Raw genomic sequence first — 19,764 nt, 5'->3', positions numbered from 1 at the left:
AGCTTAACCAAGCTGCCTATACAGTGACCTTTCCTTTACTAGTCATTTTAACACAGTCACTAGGAATGATCTTTACTACCTCTGCCAGCCTAGAAGGATCGTCCATCTTCTCTACTTATGCCACAAAGTCCTACTGGTACTCGCATTCCCCTCACGCTCATGTGGTCTGCTATCTACAGAGGGCTCAAAAAACAGGCTCAAGCTCCCAAGGAGTCACCACGCAGCTGGGAATGTATTCACTATATCAAGCCACCATGCAAACTGTAGACAGACTCTCCATCACATAATTAAAAAATTCAAAGCCCTGTGCATCGTTTTAATTCATTGTTTTTCACTGCTGTTCTTGATATAATGCCTCAAGATCATGAGCACAACTGTAGAACAAGCGCAGTATGTAATAGCGCACATAAAAAGTTTCAATAGGTGCAAAAAGAACAAAATATTCTACAGCAATTTTTGGTAGAGTCACACATGAGGGAGAGGAATTCAGCACGTGAATTTCGATAGTCATGTTCAGACAACGGTATGCAACTAATGAAATGTCTTTAGGAAAATGTAGTTAGGGTCCCCATCCTGAAAGCGACAATGATGGACCTTTTATGATGTGTACTGCACTGAGGGGATTCCAAATCTATGGAGAACTCTTAGGGAACGACTGTTTGAGAAGCAGAGTTTTTTTTCTAAATCTCAGAATGTTTAGCTTGATTGGAGACTGGCTTCTTTGCTGGAGGTCTGGTACCTGTGTGTTTGTTGGTGGTCTTGTAGGTCATACATATAGTCTTATTAAGTCAGCAGCGTTTCAGAAGAAGGCAGTTTATGAAAGTAAGTGCAGATGTAACACCCTGAAGTCTTTATATTTGAGACCAGATGAGCTGCTGCATGAAGGACGCTTTTGAGCAGAGCTAGGGGACATTTGGGCAAGCTGGTCAACAGAATATTTCCCTGGTTTATATGTGAAATGACTGAGGCCTGGACGGGGAAGTTCAAGCCATGCCTCAGAAGAAAGAGCTTGAGGAGAAGGTTTAACTAGAATTGTATGCTTTTGTCCGTCTCTTTGACGTGCAGAACAAGAAGAGAAGCTTATCAGTGTAAATCCAAGTGTTTTTGCTGAGCTGATCATTTCGATATTAAAGCCCATGTTCTTAAGTTGATTTGGCCTGCTAGAGGGAAAGTCCTAGGTTTTGCTGGGAGAAAGCAAGATGAATTCTGTCTTCTGGAGGCTTACTTTTAGATTCATCTTACTCATCCAGTTTTGAATTTACTTAACTGAAGAGTCTCACATCTTGAGGGTGTTAGAACACTCAATCTTAATGTATGCTGTTGTATCGTTGAGATCTAAAAATGACTTCAAACAATTTAGCACTTTCCCATATATGCCTCTTCTGCCTCTTGGGATTTTAGGAGTGTTTTGTTGTCAACTGTATCAATGACCACCAATAGGTCGAAAAAAACTAGAATGCTAGAGTCTTCTTCATGGAAGAGCTGGGGAGTATCAGTTACAGTCTTTAAGACAGGGGTGTCAGTGCACAAGCTTGAATAGAAAACACAATACGAAATCTTCCAGTTCATACGTTTTTGTATGGCCGCAACTCAGGCTGCCTCTGCAAGATCTGCCAGTCTTAAAAAACTTCTAGGTAGTTAAGCTTGGCCAAAGGTCACCTAATCACATTCTGCACATCTGGATATAAAAGATAAAGAGGAATATCCTCCACAAGCATCACTTTCCACTCTGGAATACACTCTAGGCACCATGTAGACTCTGGAGGCTAGATGCCTTAAAACCAACTTCTCTGACTCAGCCTTCGACAAACTGTCTCTCTATAATGCCCTGAACTCCATCCGTGCATCTCTGGTCAACTCAACCTCAAGGCCACCTTGAAGACCAGACACTTAAAACTGGTCCCACTGCCGACAGGGACATTGCAGATGAACTCTGCATGGAGATATATAACAGTGTGCTCCAAACGCCCTGCAACCATTGGGCATGCCTAGAGGTGGAGATTAAGGCGACAGAATGCTCTCTATCGCATTTGGATGATATAACTACTTTGGAACAACTCTGTATTCAGCTCACCGAGTACGATGAGGTGGCATCCAGAGAGTGTAAATACCAAGGTAAATATGCTAGGGCAAGAGCATATTGCAAGGGGGACAGCCTAGCAAATTGTTGGCGACTATGATTGGGCAGACTTGGGCTACCAGTTTCATTGTGGAAACTGAGGATACTGGCGACTGATTCAGTGAGATACCACATGGGTCATGCCTTCTTCTCAGCGTATTTTAAAGAACTGTTTACTACCACAAGCAGAGGCCCTTACTGCAGAACAGTGCCTACCTAGAAGATACAGCCCTGGGCTGGCTGAATGATTCACATCCCCTCTTCCTGGTTCAACCCTTCACTGCAGAAGTACTGCAGGTGGTGATTGAGGAACTCCCTAAGGGAAAGACGCCTGGTTCAGACAGCCTGACAGCCACATTTTATAAACGTTACTCTGATATCCTGGCCCATAAACTGCCTGTGGTATTCGAGGAGGTGTGGGGGACAGATTCTCACCCTCTCCGCCCGGGAGACGGTAATTTTACTCTGCTAAAACCTGATAAACTGTTGCATAAATGTGATTCCTACAGACGCCTGTCACTCTTAAACTGCAATACCAAAATACTAGCTAAGCTTGTGACTAATAGGAAGACCTTATTATTCCCTGACATTGTGAGTGCAGATCAGTCAGCGCTGTCTCAGGTCGCTCAACAACTTACAATATACGTACTGTAGCTGCCAGTGGCGTAGTGTGGGGGGTGCAGGGGGGGCCGGCCGCACCGGGTGCAACATCTGGGGGGGGGGGGGACTCGAGTGCTAAAATCCACAGGTTAGGGGGCGCAAATTACTTGCCTTGCCCCGGGTGCTGACAACCCACGCTACGCCACTGGTAGCTGCTGCCTTACAGGACATAGATCCAGACCTCAACACTGCGGCAATATTCTTTGCTGCCTCTAAGGCACTTAACTCCCTTGAGTGGGACTGTCACTTTATGATACTGGGTAAAATGGGCGTATGACACGATTTTTTGTGCTGGATCAAATTGTTATATATGTAATCCACAGTCAAAGTGCAAATCAATAATGCCTAGTTCAATCCCTTGGTGATTTCCCAGGGCATGAGGCAAGGATGTCCCCTTTTGCCCATCCTCTTTGACTGTCTATGGAACCACTTGCTGCTAGACTCCGGCAACACTACACCCAGTATGTCCTTTGGTATATGAGTTGGTCCATCCTAATCTCACTATGTAAAGGAGGCATGACTCTATATAACTGGGATCCGCCACAGAGTCTCAATGTGGTTATGCAGCAATATCTTAGATTTGGACTCTTTCAGGAGTTACTCTTAACTGGGGGAAATCCCAGATCCTGCCCCTCACTCCTAGCATCCCAAGGTTTGTGCCAGAATTCTCCTTAAGGTAGTGTGACAACTCCCTTAAGTACACTTAGGAATAAGGGTGCACAGTGACCCAGAGGTGGTGATTAGGGACAATTATGGTGTTGTCATCTAACACATCACTCAGTGTTTAACTCGTTGGACTTCTCTTCCTCTGTCTGTGGCTGATCGAGTGGGCCTTATCAAACTGGGGATCCTACCTAAGGTGCTTTTTCTGAATATACCTCTTCCACGCTAAAATTCCTTTTCAGTATCTGTAATTATCGATTGATCGGACTTGTGTGTGCTGGTAGGAAACCCAGGGTTGGATGAAAGACCCTTACACTGCCCGTCATATGGGTGGGTTTGAAGCACCAGGCCGAGAGCTCTACTATGTCTGTGCTCAGGAGCACTTTGCCTTAAAATTGTACAAGCCATGCACTTCCTGCGGCACTTGGCAAATTAGGTCGATAGTATTTTCCCTTTTTTCTCCTCCCTCCTGGAGAGGCCAGTCTCTAGATCGACACACAATGTTTTGACGGTTGTACATATGATTAGGGTATGGGATAAACTGAGTAAAAAGGTGGGACTGGGCTATATTTATTCACTTCAACTACCATTGGACTAACACCTCCTACTCCAAGTCACCCACAAACCAAGTGCACACAAACGTTTCTTGCAAGGGGACTGTTGAAGTGGCGTGATCTCTATAGGAACGGCTCCTTCCTCCCCCTAGAGAACTATCGGGGAAGCTCATGCTGTAGCCCCTGGATGTGTTTCTCTATTACCGGTTACAAGGTAGTTGTAAACTCTCCCTCCTGAACCAGAGCAGGTCTACTCTTCTTCCTCTGGGACGCCTGTAGGATGACACCTCTACCAAACACTTAATAAGAGTATTATATCTAGCCTCAGAGGGGGGGAGATAGGCATTACATCCCCAGGTGACGAGCTCTGGCTGGGAGGGGACGTTCGGTCAGGAGCTCATGGATGAAACGTGGGCATACGTTTGTAGGCAAACTGGTATGGTCTTCTCAAGCAGCCGTCACTGCAATTTTCACTAAAATATACTTGAGAAAGCATACTGCACCCCAGATAGCCTTCGCAGATTTGGCCCCAGAGATGAATCAAACTGTCTCAGATGTGGCTGCCCAAATGTAGGGGTTTCTCCACCTGGCATGGTCCTGTGGTGCTGTCTATGGTTATTGGAATGAGGTGTGTCCACCTAGTCTGACATGTAAGACTGCACCACCCCTTCACAGCTCTGCTGGGCTATGGGAGGAATCTAAACACCCCTTGTGAGCAATTTCTGTTACTGTCGGAACAGTCCTGGTGTGGTGTCCGCACTTTATTCAGAACGCATACACCTGCAAATGCCCCTGATGCCATCATTCTACCAATCAGCGCTGTTCTACAGGTGTGCACCTCTCTACCCACAATTCCCTGCTGTAGTGAATCTCCCAATCCACGGTCTCCCACAACTGCATCTGGTTACCACCCAGGATCTGCCCATATACTCTTGGCATGCACCTGTACTTACCCCCACCATCGATCTCAACCCGCTGGCAGTCGTCAATCTCACTGGTGAGGGGGCAGGCGTACAAGCCTCCTGTTCGGTTGGCTTTCTGTCCTGGCAACCCCGGCGCTTGTGGAGCTCCCACCAGAAGCCTACAACACAAAAAGGGCTGTTAGTGCAAGGCAACTCGAATGGGTACACAAGGGCTTGTGGGGGTCCTGGGTGAAAAAAAAATCCTTCACACACGGGAGCGTACACAGACACAAAAATAAATGCATGTTTGACAAGGAATGGAACATCGCCCATCTGTCCGATTACCCCCTCCTGCAGCATCCACAGACCATAACTGAGTACTTTATGCTGCTTCGCTAGCCCATCCTCATACTTTTACTGCACCTGAACAGAGACCAAAGAAATATTATGTGAAATAGTAGGTGCACTAGAATGTGGAACGCCCCTCTTTAAGGGCTACCTCACATCAGCAGCTTTGCAAGTGAGAGTCGTGGCAGGGCTCACACCTTTGTCTGCTGATGTTCAAGTCCCTTCAACTGGCTGAGATCAACCCTACAGAAGGTATTTAGGGATAGATGTTGCGGAAACTAGGGATGATCTATTTGCACTGAACTATTCCCCTCTGATCTGTAAGATGAAGGCACTTTTTTTTTCAAATGGACTGTTCTACCACTATCAATAATAGGCCGGGTTGCTTTGATTAGAATGTTAGTCCTTCATCTGTGTATTTTTTTATTCACAGCGGTTCCATGCACCCTTCAATTAAGTTTTTGGAGGCATTTGAGGGCATGGTTTTGGCTTTTATATGGGTGAATAGGAACCTAGACTGGCTATAGAGGTGCTCTGTAGGACTGTAAAAGAAGACGGACTACCCTTACCTGATTTGAAACTATATTACTTTGCTAATTTTGCACATTGCTCATATAGATTTGTTTATAAAGCTCACAGTAGGATGTATGTAGACTTTTTTTTATTAATCTGATCTTTCAGGAGTATGAGATTGTTGACTTTCTACACCTTACAAGATTCCCCAAAAAGTCAGATACAAGACCTTAGGGTGGTTTCTTAAATGTAAAGATCAACTGTGTAAACACTACAGCGTTATGGCCATTAATTGTACAACCCACCTGGCCTTAGCGGAGGGTGGAGCCAATTGGACTCATATAGTACCTGGGGATGTCCTCAAATAACCACTTTCTGGGCAGAAATCCAGATGCACTGTTCACACACTTTAGGGTTAGATCATGACATAGATATTTACACTGCTGTCTTTGGCTATTCTCCAGATATGAATATTACATCTTTGTTGAAAAAAAGATTGTTTATATGTGCATTGGTAGCCAGATCATTAAGTTTGCAAAACTGGCGATCCGAGCTGCCCTCCACATACTCGCAATGGTGTTTTAAAATGTTAAAAATGAAAGAATTAGAACATTAGGATGCAGTTCTATCTGGATCTCTTAAGAAATGCCACACTCTTGTGAGAATCCTCCCAGATCTGAAAGAAGGATTCAAGCTAGCTTGTGTCCCTAAACACACAACTGCTGCCCCTCTACTGTGACATCTATGTAGTTCCTTTCCGAAACCAGGCAGGAGAATCAGCACTCGCCTGCCAGCACCCTCTAATGTAGTTATTCAACACTGGAACCTTTATCTTAGTGGTTATCCTGAAAATCTTGCATGGATCTGCCCAGTGAAGTAGCCTAGGACAGCTGTGCTGTAACAGGTGCTGAGTGTGGCTGTGGCTTTCTGTTCTTTCGGAGAAGCAGCCCCCATCTTTCACATACTTTAACTTGCATAATTAACAGACAAAATAACCTGCAAAAAATAGGACACGCACTGGAAATACCACTTGTCATGCTTTGGCAAAGTGGTGCGATGGGTATATATATTTTGTTTTATGGCATGCATAACACACAAAAAGAAAAGAAAGAAACCACAACCCCTCTAAAAGCTGGGCTATATGCTTGTAATAAAAATGTTTAATTAAACAAAAACTGTCCTAAAAAAAAGGAGTAACCTCTCACTGGCAAAAGGGACAGGCTTTTAAAATCAAATGGAAAAAGAACAGGTGATGGACGGAATGCTGAACAATGCAGACATTCACCACCAGCCACAACAATTTGAGTTTAATCCATTGTTTTTTGCAACCCATACCACGCAGTCATATGCAAATCAGTCTTGACCCGTTTCCCATTGGAACAGTCCAACCCCAAATGCCAAGCCAGGAACTCTCTGGACCAGATACAAACATCCTGGGACCAGGTTCAGGATATCACCCTTCATCAGCCAGGCTAGCTTGAATTTAGTGGTGCAGTGAGCATCGGACCTACATCTGAGCATACCATTCCCACTTAGGGCATCAAAAGCAAATAAAAAACAGGCGATGGACAGAATGCTGAACAATGTAAACATTCATCCCCAGTCACAGATCTGGGTTTAATCCATTTTTTTTTGCCCACCACACCACCCCAGTTTGGACCCAGACATACAAATCAATTTTGACCCTGTTCCCATGGGAACAGTCCAGCCCCAAATGCCAAGCCAGGTCCTCTCTGGACCAGATACAAACATCCTGGGACCTTTTTCAGGATATCACGCTTCATCAGCCAGGCTAGCATCAATCCAGTGGCGCAGTGAGCACGGGACCTATGTCCGAGCATACCCTTCCCACAAAAGCAAAAAGAACAGGTGATGGATGGAATGCTGAACAATGCAAACAGTCACCCCCTGTGCCTGGGTTTAATCCATTTTTTTTTTGCCAACCACCCAGGATGTTTGTTTCCGGTCCAGGGAAGGCCTGGCCCTGGCAGTTTGGGCTAGACTGTTCCCTTGAGTAACAGAGTCACGGCTCAGTTACATAAGGCTGGGTCTAAACTGGGGTGGTACGGTGAGCAAAAGAACAATGGATTAAACCCTGATCTGTGACTGGGGTGAGTGTTTGAAAAGTTTCAGCACTCTGTCCATCATCCTTTTGTGTTGCTAAAGTTGCCTTAAGTGGGAAGGGTATGCCCAGACGTGGGTCCTGTACTCACTGTGCCACTGGTTTCAAGCTAGCCTGGCTGATGAAGGTTATACTTTGAAACTGGTCCAGAATGCTTGTTTCCGGGCCAGGGAGAACCTGCCCTGGCCTGGCAGTTCGGGCTAGACTATTCCCTTGGGGAGTGGGGTCAAAACTGATTTGCATATGGCTGGGTTCAAACTGGGTCTGGATGGCGTGGTGAGCAAAAGAACAATGGATTAAATCCAGATCTGTGACTGGGGGCGAGTGTTTGAAAAGTTTCAGCACTCAGTCCATCATCTTTTTGTGTTGCTAAAGTTGCCTGAAGTGGGAATGTGTGCCCAGACATGGGTCCCGTGCTCACTATGCCACTGGATTCAAGCTAGACTAGCTGATGAAGGGTGATACCCTGAAGCCAGTTCCAGGATGCTTGTTTCCGGTCCAGGGAGGACCTGGTCTGTCAGTTCGGCTGGACTGTTCCCTTGGTGAACAGGCTCAAGACTGATTTGCATATGGCTGAGTCCAAACTGGGGTAGCATGGTGAGCAAAAGAATAATAGACTAAACCCAGAACTGCGACTGGGGTGAGTGTTTAAAAGGTTGGAGCACTCTGTCCATCATCCCTTTGTTTTGCTAAACTTACCATAAGTGGGAAGGGTATACCCAGACATGGGTCCCATGCTGACTGTGCCACTGGATTCAAGCTAGCCAGGCTGATGATGGGTGATACTTGGAAACCAGTCCCAGGATGCTTGTTTCCACTCCAGGTAAGACCTATCCTGGTAGTTTGGGCTGGACTGCTTCCTTGGGTAACAGGTTCAAGAGTGATTTGCATATGACTGTTTCCAAACTAGGGTGGCATGGTGAGCGAGAGAATGATGGATTAAACCCATATCTGTGACTGGGGGTAAGTGTTTAAAAAGTTTCAGCACTCTGTCCATCATCCTTTTGTGTTGCTAAGTTGCCTTTAGTGGGAAGGGTATTCCCAGACGTGGGTCCTGTCCACACTGTGCCACTGGATTCTAGTATGCCTGGCTGATGAAGGGTAATACCCTCAAACCGGTCCCAGGATGATGTTTCCGGTCCAGGGAAGACCTGGCCCATCCTGGCAGTTCAGGCTTGACTGTTCTTTTGGGGAACAGGGTGAATACTGATTTGCATATGACTGGGTCCAAATTGGGGTGGCATGGTGAGCAAAAGAACAATGGATTAAACCCAAATCTGTGACTGGGGGTGAGTGTTTGAAAAGTTTCAGCACTCTGTCCATCATTCTTTTGTGTTGCTAAAGCTGCCCTAAGTAGGAAGGGTATGCCCAGACCTGGATCCATGCTCACTGTGCCACTGGATTAAAGCTAGCCTGGTTGATGAAGGGTGATACCCTGAAACCTGTCCAAGGATGTTTGTTTCTGGTCTAAAGAGAACCTGGCCTGGCAGTTCGGGCTGGACTGTTCCCTCGGGGAACAGAGTCAAGACTGATTTGCATATGGCTGCTTCCAAACTGGGATGGCATGGTGAGCAATATAATGATGGATTAAACCCAGAACTGTTATTGGTGGTGAGTGTTTGAAAAGTTTCAGCACTCCATCCTTAATAATTTTGTGTTACTAAAGTTGCCCTAAGTGGGAAGGGTATGCCCAGTCATGGGTCCCATCCTCACTGTGCCACTGGATTCAAGTTAGGCTGGCTGATGTAGGATGATACCCTGAAACCTGTCCCAGGATGCTTGTTTCTCGTTCGGGAGGACTTGGCCTGGCAGTTTGGGTTGGACTATTGCCTTGGGGTACAGTGCCAAGACTGATTTGCTTATGGTTATGTCCAAACTGGGGTGGCATGGTGAACAAAAGAACAATGGATTAAATCCAGATCTGTGACTGAGGGTGACTGTTTGAAAAGTTTAAGTACTCTGTCCATCATTATTTTGTGTTGCTAAAGTTGCCTGAAGTGGGAAGGGTATGCCCAGACGTGCAGCCCGTGCTCACTATGCCACTGGATTCAAGCTAGCCTGGCTCATTATGGATAACTATCCCCTCCATCCCCTGCAGCCCAGAAAGCACAGAACAAAGCAGACTCATTTGCCTCAACAAGACATTAAACTGACCATATGTCTGTAACAATCATGGCCAGAACCCCTCTCAAGGATTTTAGGGAACAGTTTTCATTTCAGATGTTGGCGGACAAACATGCAAGACACAGCCGCTTAAATCCAAATACAGAAGGAGAACACTGTTACTTCTGCTGCGGACTCCCATCATGTGCGGAGAAGACTAGCTGGAACGCAGCAGCCCCGCTCTCGACCTAGTAGGATCAGTAAGAGATGCAACAGAAGACCCTGACACTATGACCCACCACTCATGCTGCTCTCATGCCAGCACACAGCTCGCAACAACTTCCAAATAGCATGAGATGAAGAAGACAGGACCATGGCGACAGCTGGTCTCTATGGAAGACCATGGAGAGGTGAGATGAGCTAGAACCTCCACCAGAGACCAACATAGGTCCCACAGAGCAGTACTCAATGCATCAACGGGCATCTGTAGGACGACAAGGGCAACAGGCATTGGCAAAGCCAATAGGTCTGGTGATGACCACTTGCATTTTGGGCTTGTCAATGCTTGTTTTATTTTTGCCATGTTTTTTGCAACATTATAATGTTAGGGAAGCTGTCAGGCCTTCAATAATCTAAAACAAATGGCTAAGTGGAAAAATATTATTTTCATCTCCAAATGCTCACATTGCCATTGCAATCCTTGGCACTTATGACAACTACTTTATGCATATAGGTGATTATTGTGAAAGTGCAGCATAGCGCCACTTGCAATAGAGTTAGTCAATGGATGAAGCAGGCTGAACTACTGCTGTATGTGTGAGCAGAATAAAAATGTGAATGACACAATAACTGACCAATGGATGAAGATGGCTGGCTGAAAGCCCCAATAAGTGAATAATACATATAATTTAAGTAAAATCAACAGGTCTTGGGTAATGTTAGACCTAAAATGGAAGCTTCCACGCAGTAGAAGACTGACACTTGGCCCATAAACATCCCAGTGCCTGTCTGTGGAAAACTCAAAACCGGTCCGCATACATAGGGGCCCCCCATGAAAAAAAAGAGACAGAAGAGAGACTTTAAAAATACCTACTTACAACTTCCAAGGACAGGTGGTGAGGTATTCATATATGCCCCTCATTAAAGACATGTAAAACCAGAAGCCCATTGAAAATGCAGCCCTTTTATACCTTTCCCAGGTGGAGGGAAGGAGCCGTAAAAAAAGCAGCTTACAGTATCTCTCTCCTAGAGTAGATCATCCTCAGAGATATAGACTGGAACGAGGAAAATGCACAAATGACACGCTTCATTGCTTCCAGAAGGCTAGCACCATGAATTATCACGTTTGCCTCAAGTCAATGTTCTTGCTCTACCAGCATCAGTGTCACTGTACAGGCCTTTGTTTGGGTTGCCCAAGGATATCCTTTTTTTCACAGAACGAGTGGGGGATGTATCAGCTTCTCACTCACCCATGCGTGCTACATTGGGAGTGGAGACAGAAAGGGTTGAAGGGCTGTTACCTGTGGTACCAGAAGGAGCTAGTGCTTGGAGGGGCTGGGCCTCTCGGGGCAGGAGCTGAGCCGAGGCCTTGTGAGCTGCACCAGAGCTGTGGGAGGAGATGTGGGAGGAGCTGTCCTTTGGCACAGGTATGCGGGTATATTCCAAAAAGGATACACAAATGATATGTAGGCAAACAGTTGGTGGCATGATGAGTGATGCGTACAAATGAAGCATTGCAGCAAAAGGTACCCACGCTGAAGTAAAAGAAGAGCGAATAGTGAGGTAAGAGGAAAATATTTTGAGGAAAAATCACAAGGCGATGTCTTTGGTACTGTTAATACCGGGGAAGGGCCCTAGGCCAGAAACCCATGAAAAAAGCAAGACACTCAATCAAACAGGTAAAATACCAGCTGAATTATCACTCTCTGTCACCTGAGTGTTGCTGTTTTCCCAAGATAGATTGCTTGTGGTCGGCACTTAATTCGTAAATTAATAAGTGCCCAAAGTTTTTTCTCAGAAGCCCATAGCGGGCCCTGAGAATGCTGGAATGGCTGCTCATCATCTCTCCACCAGACACCTCTTTCTCCCCATTAGACACTCCCTGCAGCTTTATTTCGCTATCGCATGTTCTTTTCCATACCTGCGTTCTCCACTTGTTACTGTTTTTCTGTCTTTCTAGTCCTCTTCCTTTCCCCCTTTTTGTTTTCCTCTCTCTTGCTCTGGGGACAAGTCTGATGGGGAAAAGCCAGTGCTAGCTTCCAGCAGTGACTGCCGGTGGGCCCCACCTGCAACCACCGGCACAAATTAAGCACTGCTTGTGGTTCGCATTCTGATTGTTAACTTAACTGTTCTTCATCTGGGTACACCTCTATTCTGATCATGTCTTCCCATCTGCTCAGTTGCACTGACCCCGCTTTAAGTAGGCCTCAAGGGTACGTTAGTAGTAATATCTCTAGTTATAAGGTGTCCCAATCTTCCACAGGGCTTGCTGTAACTCACCGACTTATTGTCAGGGACCAATACTGGGGTATCTCAGCCTTCACTCGAATCACTTTTACCTCGCTTTTGGTAGGACTCTCAGATATCATATCACCGACTACTACGTGGTATTCCAGTCTTCACTTTGACTTGATAAGGACAGGTTGTTTAGAGGTAAAAAAAACAAAAAACATTTTAACGATGAAAATTGGTTAGACACCAGTTCAATTAGGTAATATTTTTGTTAGATGATGCTCTTTATCAGTCAAAAGAAAATGACCAACACGTGTTTCGCAACTGATATATGATACAAATGTTCCTTTGTCTTGCATACCAAAGCCACGTGAATTCCGGTTATCAGGCCCTGTACTCTTCTCATTTTTTTAAAAAAAGGCTACTAATCATCATGATGAAACATCAAGGATTTCGAAGCATCAGCTTACTAGCTGTTTCGAACAATCAATGTGTTGGCCCTGAAGAGGCGACATTTGTATTATATTTTAGTTGCAAAAAACATGTCGGTCATTTTATTTTGACTAATAAGGATCAACGGCTAATAAAGAAGATATTACCTAATAGAGTTGAAGTCTAACGAACTTTCATTGTTAAATCAATTTTTCTTCTGATCTCGAAACAACCTGTTTTATTTTGTCTTTGTATATAGCGCTAGGGGAGTTGAGCGCTACATCTGTTTCTTAAGGTCCGATAGTCATCTCTATTGAGCTCCTTGCTCCCCTCTTTTTTCACTTTGACTTGCTTTGAACCCAGATTTGGTCAGGCTCACTGACTGTTACACCACTATGCAGAATTAAATATGATGCAGTGGTGGCCCGTCCTTTAGGGTGGAGGGGCCACGCCCCCCCACCTTTTGACCCTCATGAAGAGTGTCTGTCAGGCTAAACAAAGGCCAGCCTGACAGACACTCTTCATTTTCAGCTCAGACAGCCAGGAGTGATCCATGGGCAATTTGCACAGACTCCTGGCTGCCTGAGCTGAACTTTGCTGGGCTGAGGAGGTCACAGCTCCTATGGGCGTGACCTCCTCGGCTCAGCAAAGGTGCCTCGAGGCCCTCCCCTGGGTGACGAGTAAAGCGTCCCCCATTGACACTTGCCCTGGGCGGTTCAGATTTAAGCCCTGAAGTGCCCAGGGCGAGTGTCAATCAGTGACACTTCGTCACAGAGTGGGGTGGGGTCAGCAGTCTCACTGACCCCATCCCACTCTGTGACGAGGCTGAGACCTAAGGTCAGCCAATGAGGGAAGGCAGCAGTCCCAACCCTCCTGGGACCTGGAGGCTGAAGGTAAGTGTGTGTGTGTGTATGTGTGTGATGTTTGAAATTGAATGTTTGGTGCACGCGTGCATGTCTGAGTGTTATGAGTGTTGGTAATGGATGTGCGTGCATGCGTGTGTGTGTGGAAGAATGAGTGTGTGATTTTTAAAATGAATGCTTCGTGCATGCGTGCATGTTTGAATGGTATGAGTGTTGTTAATGGATGTGCGTGCGTGTCTGTGTGTGAAAGAATGAGTGTGTGTGTGTGTGTGTGTGTGTGCTTCCCGCCCGCCCCCGTCCCTCGTAAAGCTGTCGGCCGCCACTGTCCTTAACACATCACGTCCCTTACTCTCCCTGCCCACTATTCCTTCTTTCACACTCGCCCTGTGTTTCCTACTGTTCTTGACCACACTCCTTTAGCGCCTTCCATCTCTCAACATACAACACCGACAAAACCGCTTTATGCTGTATGCCTTACTCTGTTAACCGGGTACTACCTCCTTCATACATAACCCTCCGACTAACTCAACCCCTTCTCAGACCAATGTACTCCCTCAACCAAACTTATTCTTAAAACCTCCATGCTCACTATTGGCTCCTCTTCCCCTCCCCCGCTTTACTACACCAGCTGAATGTGTCCACCTGCTCACCCCTTCATCGTTCAAATCCTTCGTCTGTTACCCCCACCTTAATCACTCGACTTCCAGCCCTTTCACCAAGTTCATAGTCACCACTCCCTGCCCTTGCAATTCACCATCCACCGCTTGGCCCTGCGATCACACCTAACCTCCTTGATAGCCTATCACCGACTAACATTCAACACCGCCTTACCTCAACTCCTGTCTGTTCTGCCCTCCGCACGGCCTCACTACGCTCTCCATCCCTGCCAGACATCAACTCTTCTTTCCCTACCACTATGAATGCTTCTAGCATATGTTCACCTTTGAGAAATAGCCTTCTCAACTACTACCGACTACAAACCCCATCTCTGATTTTGAATACAATCCCATTACACCCTTTTTGTCACCCACCTACAGCACCCATCTCCTTCCAACTCACTGAACCCTCCTCCATCGCCACCATTGCACTCCGTCCATCACTCTACTGCAGCTACTTCTATACCCTTGGCTGATCTTTAGCACAGACGAGCTGGGCCCGGGCCCAGGGCGCTGACTTACAGAGGGGCGCACAAGCTCTCTGCATATCGGTCAGGCAGCAGTCTCCATCCAATATGGCTACAAAGAAAAGTGTGTTGTTGGCCGTCAACGCTCTGTTCATCCTGCATCACTGCACTAAAAACTCGGGGTATAAAGAAGCTGAATGCCAGTTTTATAATCAAAACAAGCACTGGGTTGAAGAAATATGTTTCAATGAAGGGCGGGAGGTGGGGTGTCATTGGCTTTCCCGTGGGGCGCTAGTGGAGCAAAGGCCAGCCCGACTTATACCTGGACTAGCCTTTACGAACTCCAGAGTTAAGAAATGCTCGCAGGCTCCACCTCCCAACCATCACCTCCCCACAAAAGCCTAGTTGCTCACCCTCTCTAATAGCCTCACACAACGCAGTTTCAAACATGAAACTAACCTCTAAAGCACCTTTCCGAGCACTCAACTTGCCTTCATTAACACGTACACCATCCACAAACTGGATTCGGGAAAGCAACCAGCACCTTGTACCCATGAACCCTACCTCCTCACCAATGCTTCACTGACATAAATCACACTAAAGCACATCCGCCAGGCAAAACACCAACCATCTTAAGGCCGCATACACTAACCAACCACGTAGTCCACAATCTCCTCCATAAACTAAGGCTATTACATCTCTGCTCCATCCCCTTGAGCGGGTAAGTGACTTTGCAGGCAGCCTTGAAGGTGCTAAAGCCTGCTCTTCTGTGACAACATTGTTCTCAACTGTGATCAGTGTCAATAGCATCTTACTCCCACAGACTCCACTCTCACTCCACACTTGCATCAACAGACTCGAAGCTTTCTTCAACTACCCAGTTTACTTGTCTTGCCCGACTTGCACACATGAAAATATTTTTTATCTAAAACCTTATTCAAGGCCTGGCTGTTTTCCATCACTGAAACACGGGTGGGAGATTACAAGGCCCCAATACTCCATGAAGTAATTCATCAAGGCTAACGAATCAATACAAGGGACAACTGGAGGAGGCCTAGCACTGATACTCGGAGAATCGACTGCAACAACGAATTCTGGAGACGTGCAACTGAGAGGCTGTGAATCGCTGTTAACAAAATGCACTGCCAATCTAGCCTTTACCTGTACTGTCTTGCTAATATTGATACATTATCAAGAAAAGGAGCCTTTACAGGTACCGTTCTAGACACTATGTCAGATATATCAACGAAAATCCACGAAATATGCTAACCTGTGCATTCTTGGTGACCTGAGTATCTCGTTCCACAGAACAGCAATACCTCATCCAAGGAGCATAGGTTTGAGCTCATTCAGCTGAGGTTTTTTTGTGCATGACAACGCCGGTAATGGTGTAAAACACCCCATATCACTCAAATTACAACTTTCAACATATGACAAAATGCACAAAAATGCACGATAAGACTGCCAACAACTCTGTGACAATTGCATGAAATAATATGACAAGTGTAATCTTATTATAACTAATGCAAGAGAACAGCACTAAGGTCGTGGGTTCACACGGAGTGGCGTGGCACCAGTCCGCAAAGTGCTTCGGCACTACCAGGCGCGGCCCGTCCTTTAGGGCGGAGGGGCCACGCCCCCCCACCTTTTGCCCCTCATGAAGAGTGTCTGTCAGGCTGAACAAAGGTCAGCCTGACAGACACTCTCCATGTTCAGGTCAGACAGTCAGGAGTGAGACATGCGCGATTTGCGCAGACTCCTGGCTGCCTGAGCTGAACTTTGCTGGGCTGAGGAGGTCACAGCTCCTATGGGCTCAGCAAAGGTGCCTGGAGGCCCTCCCCTGGGTGATGAGGAAAGCGTCACCCATTGACACCCGCCCTGGGCACTTCAGGTTTAAGCCCTGAAGCGCCCAGGGCGAGTGTCAATCAGTGACACTTCGTCACAGAGTGGGGTGGGTTCAGCAGTCTCACTGACCCCATCCCACTCTGTGACGAGGCTGGGACTGCTGCCTTCCCTCATTGGCTGAGGGAAGGCAGCAGTCCCAACCCTCCTAGGACCTCGAGGCTGAAGGTAAGTGTGTGTGTGTGATGTTTTAAAATTAATTTTTGGTGAGTGCGTGCATGTTTGAATGTTATGAGTGTTAATGGATGTGCGTGCGTGCGTGTATGAAAGAATGAGTGTGTGTTTGTGATGTTTTAAAAGGAATGTTTGGTGCGTGCGTGCATGTTTGAATGGTATGAGTGTTGTTAATGGATGTGCGTGCTTGTCCGTGTGTGAAAGAATGAGTGTGTGTGAACTTTTAAAATTAATGTTTGGTGCGTGCGTGCATGGTTGAATGTTATGAGTGTTGTTAATGGATGTGCCTGCGTGCATGCGTGTTTGTGTGTGAAATAATGAGTGTGTGTTTTTGTGTGTGTGTGCTTCCCGCCCGTCCCCCTCCCTCCTAAAGCTGCCGGCCGTCATTGGGCACTACAAGAGTGTAGTAACCTAGCGGTTTATATTCATGCCACATAGGGTAGAAAGTCAGTCCGAGCTAGAGAAGCACGTACTGATAAACAATGATAGGTGGACACAGGGACCCAGTGAGGGGTGCACATGTGGGCATCTGTGTTTGAGGGAAACGAGTGCACGGTAACGGGCACAGAAGCTTCATCAAACAGTTATAAATGCAGTTCCTAGTCATGCCACTAGGTGCCACCGAGTCCCAAACGTTGAGAATGCGACAGAGCCAGGCAGTTGGAATAACAGGTAGGAAGGGAGCCTGGCCGGGTGATGACGTCACACGGGACTCGCAGACGTCTGCCCTCACGAGCCTGTCTATTCCTCCATCTTGCTGCATTTGCTTTTTCCAGAGCAACGGTGAAGGGGCAATTGGGCTGTTGGGCTCGGTCGGTGCACTCCTAATGTACAGGGTCCCTCTGCGCCATAAGCCTGGAATGCCGTGGGTGCGATGGAACCCAACAGCTGCTAGTGACAGTGACACAAAAATCCCTTGCTGATTCCACTGGGACACAGGTCTGCGAAATACCATGACGTCGTATTACCGTCTCCCCACTCACCCAATTTCCTTCAGATAACCATTCATCAACATCTCCATAAATCAGTGGTCTTCAAACTTTTTGATGTTGTGCCCCCAGTGAAAAAAAACAATTGGGCCCTCACAACTATTCTATTAAATTGTCAATGTTTAAATATGCCTACACTTATTTAAGCACTGCAGTTAAATTCTGTTACTGTTTTAAAAATGCAATCAAATACATGGTGCAAAACATACTATTCTGGTCAGGTAGGCATCATTAACATGTGAAGGTATCTACAGGTGATTATTAGAAGTGGTGGTGGGGTACTTGGAGTACCTTTTGACACATACTCCCAGCTTGGCTATAAAAGAAAAATAATTTTAGTGGTGGCTCATTACACAGTGGTTTTTTGCTGCTATTTGTTTGTAGTTTAAAACAAAGCCCTGTTATTAGAATAATTGTTCTCTTAGCAGAGCCTCTAGCCTCCCCTGAAATCACTTGAGACCCTCAAGGGGGGGCCTGCTCCCAGTTTGAAGAATGCTGCTGTAAAAACTGTAGTCCACGAACCGACAACATCTTGCAAGTCCATCCAAACCACCCAATAAGGTAAAATCTAAGGTTCGGGCAAGAGCAGGCTGGCACCGAGATGTGAGGCAGGGTCGAATAGACCTGGGTGCCATGATAAAACTGGCCTCTATTAATGAATTAGATAGCTATAAAAAGAGCCCATTTTTGCAAATTGGGGCAGTTTTGAACTTGTAGAGACACTCTGTGTAAGTGTTTTGCAAGGTATGCAAGAGCGCTTGGATTTGAGCTTGCTGCAGGGAAAGTTTATTGTAATATCAGGGAAATCAACAGTGAAATCCGATCCAGCGGACCATAAACGGGCCTATATGTAGCCAAAAACAGGCTCACACAAAGACCTGTCAAGACCAGCCCATTGGGCACTGCCTGGTTGCCTTATAGGCCAGTCCGATACTTGCTGGGGGCCATATTGCAGAAACCTTGCAAAAGGCAATAAACACGGAAATACCACGTTATCTATACTGCTGTTTAAGTGAAAGGGAAATGAGCAAACACTGCTACAGTGCACATAATAGAAAGCACTTTGCTCTAAGGCACGAAACGGATTATGTAGCAATTGCTAAACAGGTCAAACGTACGCATCCACAGAACATCATTTTACATTTATGACAGAGTTTCAAAAACAAATATTTGTTCACGAGTAACATGTTTTCAATGAAATAGAGCAAACTGATTTTGAACCACTTTACTACGCAAGTAATTATAGTGGAACAAAATTATATTGCTTCACCCTCACATCTTTCAAATAAGTGGAGAAATTACTTGTTTGCTTCTTGCTATGTATATACGGTAAGACGTAGTTGAAATCATGTTATCTATATTTAGGCTGCACGTACATACACACTAAAGTAAGACGTATTAGTACAAGGGCCTCATTTAGGATTTGGCAGAGCAAGATGAATGCTGTAAACAGGCCTCTCCACCAAGCCAGCTATTCCACTGCTCTACTGAGCGTGGGGGGAGGCTCTGGGTTACCATGGGTGAAGACTACACTAGCTCTGCTTACAGTAACCCCTGGCCCAGGAGTTCATCCGCCAACGGAATGCTGGGTCATAATATGGGGATCATCCTGTACTATGTAGGGTGAGACGACCGTTGTTAAGGCTGCCATGGAAGGCATGGCAGACACAGTCAGGTAAAATGCAAAATATTCCCACACCTAGGAAGAAAAAACTTTGTGCATTAGGCCATTTATGTTTCATTTGAGGCAACAAACCCCAGCTTTGCTTAGTGTGTGCTATTAACATGGTGTTCACATGGCAAACATTAATTGCTGTAAAGGGGGCCGGCGTGGTTACATCTCTCT

General features: G+C 46.1%; 1 protein-coding gene across 4 annotated transcripts in view; it reads right to left on the bottom strand.

The window, feature by feature from the left end:
- The window catches only part of ITGA7 (integrin subunit alpha 7), a 259,855-nt gene that overhangs the window by 171,691 nt on the left and 68,400 nt on the right, over positions 1-19,764 (bottom strand). For all 4 annotated transcript variants that reach the window (XM_069230634.1, XM_069230633.1, XM_069230636.1 and 1 more), the window contains exon 2: positions 4,950-5,077. In XM_069230634.1, coding sequence (XP_069086735.1) covers positions 4,950-5,077 — 128 coding nt within the window. The remainder of the gene's footprint in view (positions 1-4,949; positions 5,078-19,764) is intronic.

This window comes from Pleurodeles waltl, chromosome 4_2 (genome assembly GCF_031143425.1).
Source record: "Pleurodeles waltl isolate 20211129_DDA chromosome 4_2, aPleWal1.hap1.20221129, whole genome shotgun sequence".
Classification (NCBI taxonomy): domain Eukaryota; kingdom Metazoa; phylum Chordata; class Amphibia; order Caudata; family Salamandridae; genus Pleurodeles; species Pleurodeles waltl.
This window is presented reverse-complemented; position numbering and strand designations above follow the sequence as displayed.